This window comes from Coregonus clupeaformis, chromosome 10 (assembly GCF_020615455.1).
Source record: "Coregonus clupeaformis isolate EN_2021a chromosome 10, ASM2061545v1, whole genome shotgun sequence".
Taxonomy (NCBI): Eukaryota; Metazoa; Chordata; class Actinopteri; order Salmoniformes; family Salmonidae; genus Coregonus; species Coregonus clupeaformis.
The window spans coordinates 40,858,578-40,868,293 of NC_059201.1; the positions used below are offsets into that span (position 1 = coordinate 40,858,578).

Consider the following 9,716-nt stretch of genomic DNA (forward strand, 5'->3'; position numbering starts at 1 on the left):
GCATAATTACAGGTACTCTTAAGCGTGAAATAACATTGGAAACAACTATCCACAGTTGCTAATATATATACACCTGTTCTGAAAGGCCCCAGAGTCTGCAACACCACTAAGCAAGGGGCACCACCAAGCAAGCGGCACCATGAAGACCAAGGAGCTCTCCAAACAGGTCAGAGACAAAGTTGTGGAGAAGTACAGATCAGGGTTGGGTTATAAAAAAATATCCAAAACTTTGAACTTCCCACGGAGCACCATTAAATCCATTATTAAAACATGGAAAAATATGCCCACCAAAACTCACAGACCAGGCAAGGAGGGCATTAATCAGAGAGGCAACAAAGACACCAAAGATAACCCTGAAGGAGCTGCAAAGCTCCACAGCGGAGATTGGAGTATCTGTCCATAGGACCACTTTAAGCCATATACTCCACAGAGCTGGGCTTTACGGAAGAGTGGCCAGAAAAAAGCCATTGCTTAAAGAAACAAATAAGCAAACACGTTTGGTGTTCGCCAAAAGGCATGTGGGAGACTCCCCAAACATATGGAAGAAGGTACTCTGGTCAGATAAGACTAAAATTGAGCTCTTTGGCCATCAAGAAAACGCTATGTCTGGCGCAAACCCAACACCTCTCATCACCCAGAGTACACCATCCCCAAAGTGAAGCGTGGTGGTGGCAACATCATGCTGTGGGGATGTTTTTCATCGGCAAGGACTGGGAAACTGGTCAGAATTGAAGGAATGATGGATGGCGCTAAATACAGGGAAATTCTTGAGGGAAACCTGTTTCAGTCTTCCAGAGATTTGAGACTGGGACGGAGGTTCACCTTCCAGCAGGACAATGACCCTAAGCATACTGCTAAAGCAACACTCGAGTGGTTTAAGTGGAGACATTTAAATGTATTGGAATGGCCTAGTCAAAGCCCAGACCTCAATCCAATTGAGAGTCTGTGGTATGACTTAAAGATTGCTGTACACCAGCGGAACCCATCCAACTTGAAGGAGCTGGAGCAGTTTTGCCTTGAAGAATGAGCAAAACTCCCAGTGGCTAGATGTGCCAAGTTTATAGAGACATACCCCAAGAGACTTGCAGCTGTAATTGCTGCAAATGGTGGCTCTACAAAGTATTGACTTTGGGGGGGTGAATAGTTATGCACGCTCAAGTTCTGTTTTTTTGTGTTATTTCTTGTTTATTTCACAATCAAAAATATTTTGCATCTTCAAAGTGGTAGGCATATTGTGTAAATCAAATGATACAAACCCCCCCAAAAATCCATTTTAATTCCAGTTTGTAAGGCAACAAAATAGGAAATATGCCAATGGGGGTGAATACTTTTGCAAGCCACTGTAGGTAGCTGGCAGCAAAGGTGTCAGCTAGAGATGAAGTGCAAGAGCTTGTAGGGATTTGTAATCTTGCATGATGAGATTACTTAGAGACTAATATATTGATAAATGTCACCTTGCCCGAGAGAGATTTACACGGTTATCAAAACGTCATGACAGGGTAAGCCTACACGAAACACAGCCCTTATTTGAAGTGTTTCTAAAATCCGCAATGGATAAAATGAATGGTGGAAAAATTGTTGGAACCATTTCCGTGTTTTATGGGTATTATGACGCGTCCACTGTTGGGCTCAATGGCTCTGGTCTACTTATTGTAGAAAAAAATAGCCAGTGAGATGTCTCGCTTCTAGGGCACCCACTCTGCGGGGCAGGGGCAAGAAGTAGACCAGAGTAGCCCTGCCCAGACACTAAAAAATGAGGGACTGGGGTGTCTCGCTTTCTCTACCGTCTCTGGTTTCATCACTTCAGCAAAGTCACCTTCAAATGATTGGAATTCACGTGATGCACAAATTGTATAGAAACGCATTTGTAAAGTTTTTAAATAAGGTTTGTGAGAAAATATTGGCATGATGTAGGCCTAACTCAAGGAAGGTTTATATAGGATCGTTTTCAAACCTCAATAGTTATACAGTAAAGGGTAGCCTCCATTTAATTCTGTGATAATAATTCCAGTGTGTTTTACTTATTTCTACATAAAGGAAATGTAATCTCTGTCATATATAAATTAATTGTTCATAAAATATTTCAGACACCTTGCTAAATGTAGGCCTAATGAGTTGTTTATTGTTGTGTCATGTAAATCATGAAGAGGACATATCAATACTTAAAAAGGAGACCAATACCATAAACAAATTGTGGACATGTTAAAAAAATATGTGTTACACAGACTAAAGCATGGTTCATTTATTACATTATTTTAAATTAAAACAGCACATTTATTGAAGCATAATTATGTCAGAGTATGTCAAAATGCATCATACTAAATGCACATCGCTAAGCCAATAATCTTACAGCATAAATATTAATGGAAAACACAGCAAATAGATTGTGACCATTGAGAGATGCTTTGGCAATAACTACACCCTGCCATACAACAAATCTCTGCGGCCTTGCAAAATGCCCTTTAATAAATGAAATACCCTTGTTCTACTATTTATAATGCTGTATGTCTATAAAAGTCAGATCCCACACACATAGACGTTTCCTCAATCTCAATATAAGGCTCTGAAGGAATTTAAAATGTAAATGAGCTAATTTTCAATTGTATGCAAGTTCAAGTTCATGCTCTGATAGCATGATATGCCACTTGCAGCCCAACCTATTGACTTGACTCACAGGGAATATCCTCCTGAGAGGACTCCTCCATTAAGGATGAGTCACAGGATTTCTCATCCAAAAGGATATTTTCTGATGCCACATCGCTGCTACACATTTCCTCAACACTTTCCACCACCTGAGTGCATTGACTACTGTAAACTGTTTCACCATTGTTATGGTGTTGCCCATTATCACTCTCCTCTAGCCCCTCTACTGTTACACATCCACACTGACCCTCATCACCCATAGCCCCACCAGAGAACCTTTCAGATGTGGTTACATTGACCAGACTTCTGCTCTCCTCCCCCTCAGAGCTTCTCCCTTCCCCTGCTTTCTGACTGTTTACTATATCCCTTTCCTCAATTTGTTGTGTTGTCGCCTGTGTCTCAGACAGATACCTCTCGTTTTGACAAGGCTCAGCTGTGTCCCTCACCTCCCTGTCTCTCACATCCTCTCGCTCCTCCTCCACTACAACATAGATCTTTGGCACCACAATGCAGCTCCATTCCTCTCCCTCAGTAACACAGTGCTCCACGTTGGTGTCAGGCTCCTCACTGATGATCTCAGCTTCACAATCTGTCTCCTCATCAGTCTCTGTCTCAGAGTCAGACTCTCCCTCGGCCCTCATGATGACTGTTTCCCCTGAGCCGTGGCTGTCTGTGCTGCTGCAGGAGAGTGTGTCATCTTCAGCTGGCCTGCTGGGCTCCTTCTCACTGCGTTCTTCATCCGTTACCAAAATGTGTTCCTCTTTGTGATCCCTTTGCACCTCTAAGTCATTTGCTACTTCAAGGGAGCTTCCCCCAGAGCTGAAAAATATCCCCTGTCTCAGGTTATCACTACACTGGAACAACATATTCTCCATGCCCAAATCAAACTCTTCGTCTAGTGCAGCACCGTCCTCACCCGCACTCTCTGGATCCCACAGCTCACCTCCCTCCTCCTCCTCATTCTCTGAATCAGGGGCTGTGTGCTTCCGGATGAATTTCACTGCATCCCAGAGGGACTTGGGGTATTCGGGCCCCTCTCTATGTGTGGTGGGTGTGGTAGATGAAGGCAGGACAGGGTTAAAGGACTTGACCAGTATCTCTGGACTCTGGGGTCTAGAGGAGGGGCCTGGAGGGGGAGGAGATCTGGAGGGGGAGAGTGGGACTGAGGGAGATCTGGAGGGGGACAGTGGGACTGAGAGAGAGGGAGAGGGAGATCTATAGGGGGAGAGTGGGACTGAGGGAGAGGGAGGAGGAGATCTAGAGGGGAGGGGGGGGACTGAGGGAGGCGGAGGTCTAGAGGGGGAGAGTGGGACTGAGAGAGAGGGAGGGGGAGATGGGAATTGGAACAGGGAGATGTAGTCTGAGAGTTCAGTGGGAGGGGGATCAGGGTGAAGAGGTAAGCTTATATCTGATGGAGAGAGTGGCACTTCCTCAGGAAGATAGAGGGGATCTGTGTTAGATTCAGGAGGAGCAGATCGAGAAGTAAACTGGGAGGGTGAAGTCAAGAAGTGATGAGAGGGAGATGAGGATCTTGAATTAGAGGGGGAGGTAGTATTTAAAGGTGAGTGTGGGGGAGAATCAGGGTAACTTCGCTGTGGGTTGAGGCACTGAGAGATGGGTGGGGAAAAACCAGCATCGCCAATTTCACCTGCATCCTGGCTGACCTGAAGGCAGTGTTCGAATGGGGGAACATTTGTGATATCTGTCTTATGCAAATACATGACCTGTATGTCAGGCAGACCATCACTGGGATTCTGCACTGAGAAATCACATGTCTGTTCTCTCACCTCCATCTTGGGCTCTACAACTATGTCTGCTGAAGACTGGGCATCTAAAGTGACATCAGCCTCTGTAACCAAAATGTCATCTTTAGCTTGACCAATCTCAGGTGATGCCTCTGACACTGGCTCCTCCAGAGTAATCTTCGGAAGGCACTCAAGGGAGTCATTGTTGTCATTGTTTGGCTGTGGCAACTCATCCTCCTCTGTTTGATCCAGAACGCTATAGCTCAGAAGAGGGATCCCCAAAATCCAACCAGCATGCTCCTCCCATGTCTTATTGTCAGGGATTGAAGGTGAGGGAGAAAGCGATTCAGGAAGTTGTCTTGTGTCTTCTGTTTGCTGAGGTAAGTATGTTTCAGTGAAAGGTGTGTCAGAGGGAGTATGTTGATCTTTATCCACCTGCTCTTCTACATCTAGCTCTTTAAAATCAATCACAGGCTCTTCACTATCTAACAGGGGGCAGATCTGCGCTGATATATCAGTGCTCTGTTCAGGTGAAGTATCTTCCTTGACTTGGTTATGAATTGGGATAAGGTCGATGGGGGAGCTTTGATCTAGACCAGGCTCAGGTGGGTCACTAGGAGTTGGTGAGCACAAATACTGGACATGTTCTTTTTTAGGAGGAAAAATGAACTCCACTCTGACTACAACACATGTTGCGTCGATGACCAGAAGACCACTGCTGCTGTCAGACTCTGTGTCTCTCTTGAGCTCCAATCGCCTCACTTCAACATCAAGAGGATGACTGCAAACATCAGGGCTATTTTCTGTATGATCATCATTCAGATCTTTACCTGGTTTACCCTCCTCCCAAGTAGCCTTCAAATAGCAAGGTGAGGGATTGTCACTCTTGACTCGGCCCATGTAACTAGGCTCCCTCCATAAGGGATACTTGACTGACACAGGAGCCAGTGTTTGCATCCCTTTTCTCCTGGATACAGGGGATGAAGCACCAACCTGGGTGCCTTCTGGCAAGGCAACTTCACTGTCTGTCGTACTGGGTAGGCTTTGACGGTCTCTTTCTTCTCCTTGAAGGCTTGGTCTGCTCTGAATGGCCCTGAGAAGTTCCTCCCTGTGGGCTGCTACCTGCTCACTTCCCATCCAGTCTAGCGCCCCCTTCAGTTTAGGTTTGAGATTGCTGTCTCTTATGTAGGCAGGGGTCTGGGCTGGAGCACTGGACTCATGCTGGAGTGATGGCACAACTGAATCAACTTCACCTGCAAGCTTATGCGATTCATTAATCTCACCACACTCCTCTAGGCCTCTAGATACCCTGCCTAACACACTGTTTGACACAGTTGTCAGAGGTGAGGTGGTGGAAAGTGGCAGGTAAAGGAGTTTTAGTGGTTCTTCAGGAGAACTTGACAACCCTGCCGTTCCACCCATGCGAGACACCAAGCAAAATATGGTCTCCCCTCCTCTGCTTTTCTTTAGGCTGACTTTCCTTTCCATGGTGGCACTGAGGTTGGCCGTCTCACAGAGGTTGGCCATCTGAGGCTGTTGTGGGGACTGCAGCAGAGGTGAGAGGCTATCAGACCGGATGTTCTGTGGATGGGCAGAGGAGCCTGTCCATTGACCAACTATAGCATGTCCTTGCTGCCTGTGCCCTCCAGGATCAGACCAGGTCCTCTGCTTCCACTCCTCTTTCATCAACTTCTCTCCCCCTCCCCTCTCCCTATGAAAGTCTAGTACAGAGTAGTCTTGCTTCCTTGGAGTAGGCAGTGTGCAGTATGTGTGTCTGCTAGCTCCCTGATACCACCCTGCGTACACAGAAGCCACTGCTTTTATAGTGGTATATTTCTCAGCATGTTGCATTACTGTTGAAATGTTATGTGTGGCGTTATAAGGCGGAGGTGGAATGTAGCCTGGAGGTTGACTAAACACCCTCTTCTGGTAGCTTGTCTCATTCTCCTTGGTGTCTGATGGGTATGTTGTATCAGGAATGACAGGCTGAGACAAACTGTGGGACATAGTTTTCTGTGTGTCCCTTCTCTCCCACTGTCCCCATTCTCTCGGCTGAGGTAGTCCTGCCAGATGTATTGCACTTGCTCTGGGTTCTGTTCCACCTCTGTTGCCCCATGAATCTTTCTCCAGGACTCTCTCACACTCCTGCGTCCCCTGGGCTCCCCACAGCCCTGCCTCCAGGCGTCTCTTCCTGGGGAGTGAGTGGCTGTAGCGCGCCGCCCAGGCCTCCAGCTCCCGATAGCTAGTGTCGCTCAAACTCCTCCTGGCTGGCTCCCTCCTGTAGCGGACAGGACTACAGGGCTCCCACCTCCTCTGCAACCCCTCCCTCTGCATCCTCCTCTCACACTCCCTTTCCCTCTCCCTAGCTGCTGCTCTATGAGCCTCTACCACCAGCCATTCTCTCTCTCTTTTATCTTGAGCCTGATAGTCCCTTAAACCGTGGAGCTGTCGGGGCTGGTTGTCTAGAGCAAAGGGGAAATGAGGGGCAGAGGGCGACAGATCTTGATCAGTCCAGTTTGTATAGTCCTGTAGGACCCCTCCTGTTCTAGAACCTGGTACTGTCCAACAGCTGGGCTCCCTGCCCCGGTCTAGCCGCTCACAAAGGTACGGTTGAAAATCTGCTGCCTGATGCTTGTCCTGATATCTGTGGAAATAACAGGGTAGGAAATAAAACATGGAGATTACCCCCATACCGAGCATTGCAGGACACAGTGTAGTAACATGTTACAAGGACATCTAATAACCCATATAGGCAATAAAGAACATATTGCATACTATAGTCAATTCTGGTTAATCCATCTTTACTTGTAAGTCAAATTTATTTTTGAATGAATACAAACAACCTTATTAACATGATCTTTATGCGTTACTATTGCAGGCAGGTTTCTTTTGCTTAGGATTATGAACATTCTGCTCAGCTTAAGAACATTCTGCCCTGCTTCTGTTTGCAAACAAAGATACATCAAAACAAACTAAACAGACTATAGCTATTTGTTTAGGTTTCTCACCTGACAAGCTTTCACAGAGACAAACACACTTTCACTTTGAAACAGCTTACAGTGAACTGAACTCACGCATGTGCAAAGTTTCGTCCAGGAACAGTCCCAAATTTGGCATACAGGGGTGGTTGCCCATCACCAGCCCAGAACTCCATCACACCAGGTTTGAAACCATGGACTGACTTTTGACTTCTGAAATGATTGTAGAGGGAAAAATTATGTTATTGTTGTATCCCTAATGTATGCCTTTTAACCACGGAATAGCTCTTAGCATTTTGAAAAATATGTTTTCTCTATTTCATCAAATGAGATGCAGTTTCACTATTGAAAACTACACTTTTATAGTCCAGACATGCATACAAATGTCAAACTTTAGATCAAACCAACAAGTGTGGGTTTGTATAAATATTAAATAAAAATATAGTTATAGCACATAATAATCCAACGACTGTCATATCACACATACCGCTGGTAAGCGCGTCTGGATGAAGGTCCTTGCTGTTAGGGTATGGTCTGATGCTGTCCACGCCAACTGGGCAACTTCTTTAAAAAGAGAATGTTATTGAGCCCCCCCTCCTCATACCACACACCCTCACTCCCCTGTCAGCGCCAGAGAGGCCTTCCTCCTCTTGTGCACATCCAACATTCCCAGTCAAAACATCACAGTGGAATTCTTTAATTAAGGTATTTTAAAAGGCACAGTCTCCTGGTCACAACAAACATCCCCCACACAGTCACATTCCCTGGGCTGACATATAGCAGGATGAGAGAAGTGGGAACATGGACTGTGTCTGTACATACACACGGACCAATGTGGCACAGCAGTTCAAAAAACAACATCTGCTCCCAAATGCTTACTTCAGCGTTTTTTGGCTGAACTCAATTGTTTGGGGGCGACAAAGGCTGTCTGCCATGAATTTATTGGGACTGAATATCTGAAACAATTGGGGTCAGATTGAGGATTAGGGACTGCAGGGGTGGAAGATTTGAGGATGACACTATACAAGATGATATCTTTCCAATGATGTCTTCCTAAATAACTTGATTGTCATGTTTGCTTGTACAATGCTGAAATGACACTGATGGTTGACATGCTTCACTTTGTGTGTGCATGGTTGATGTGCTTAAAAGTACTGACATTGCAAAACATTGCAAAAAAGTAAAAAAGCATTATAAGAAGCATTACAACAGGTCATCAATTATAACGGCAAAGCAGACAAGGAGATTATGTTGCTAAAAAGTTTAAAACATTTCATTTACTTTCTTTCTTGGAAGTTTTGCTGCTCAATCAATCATTTGATAATTTAAAAAATATGTATTTATCTTACAGACACAATAGGCATTTGAAAGTAATGCATATAACATTGTATTTTATGTTGTACCACAAGTTACTTCTCGTCCAACTTGCATTGGGCATTATTGTTACAATTAAGGTCTATATCAATGTTGATCAAATGATTATTACACACACAGTGAATGACAGTTTCTCATGTGGGGACTCTGTGGATCACTGGTGGAGAGCAGACTCTGAATATAGATAGGGATCTGTTGTTTTGTCGGATGAGCTATAGCACAGAGAGAGATGGAGAGGGAAAGACTGCCGGTCTCGCTTTCTTTGAAACTCTCCAGCGGAACAAACAGGCTTTTCTTTTCTGAACAGAAACTCTGCACATCAGCAGAGAGCAGGAGAGAGAGGGGATGCAGTATGTACAGGCGGAGGGAGTGGGGGCCGATCTGTCCATGTTGACAAAAAAGTTATGTAAGTGGATGGTCATGGTATAAACAATATTTTCCCAGTAATCAACAACCCCTTCAACCTACACAATATAGCACTTCATCAAACCGGGTCAAACACAACTTCACATGATTTGACTGTAGTAACCTGACAAAGACAGGAAAAGTATCTGTGCACTGATTTTACTGCTCACAAAGTATTATTTTATTTATGTTTCTTACTTGACCATGAAGACCTATTGGTGTATATATTGTGTAAAATAGCAGTTGGGAATACTAAAAGCAGAGTGAGGAGCCTTTGCTCTTTTGTGTCTATTCAAAAGTCTCTCCTTTGGTATCCAGCACCTACAAAAAGTGTTTGTATGTGTGCATGTTCTGTCTTTTCTCTCTGACCATAGTAATGTATCAGGGTGTATGTGTTCTGGCAGTAAAATACTCAGTAACAGTCATGTACTTGTCTCAGAGAGGATGTCTAGAAGACTCCCTCTTGACCAGAGGATTCAGAGAGTCAGGCACTGTTGTGTTATTCCCCTCCAAGTCTCAACCTATTCAACTGTTCATCACAGTCTCCCAACCCTATCCAGTCTCATTGTGG

General features: G+C 45.0%; 1 protein-coding gene across 1 annotated transcript; it reads right to left on the bottom strand.

Moving 5' to 3' along the window:
* Nucleotides 1-2,657: 2,657 nt before the first annotated feature.
* On the bottom strand, nucleotides 2,658-7,914 carry LOC121576011. The gene is made up of 3 exons (XM_041889310.2): nucleotides 7,854-7,914; nucleotides 7,463-7,579; nucleotides 2,658-7,032 (listed from the first exon to the last, which is right to left on the bottom strand). Exons 2-3 carry the CDS (start codon nucleotides 7,540-7,542, stop codon nucleotides 2,658-2,660), a joined length of 4,455 nt encoding a protein of 1,484 aa, XP_041745244.2. The 5' UTR covers nucleotides 7,543-7,579; nucleotides 7,854-7,914.
* Nucleotides 7,915-9,716: the final 1,802 nt, after the last annotated feature.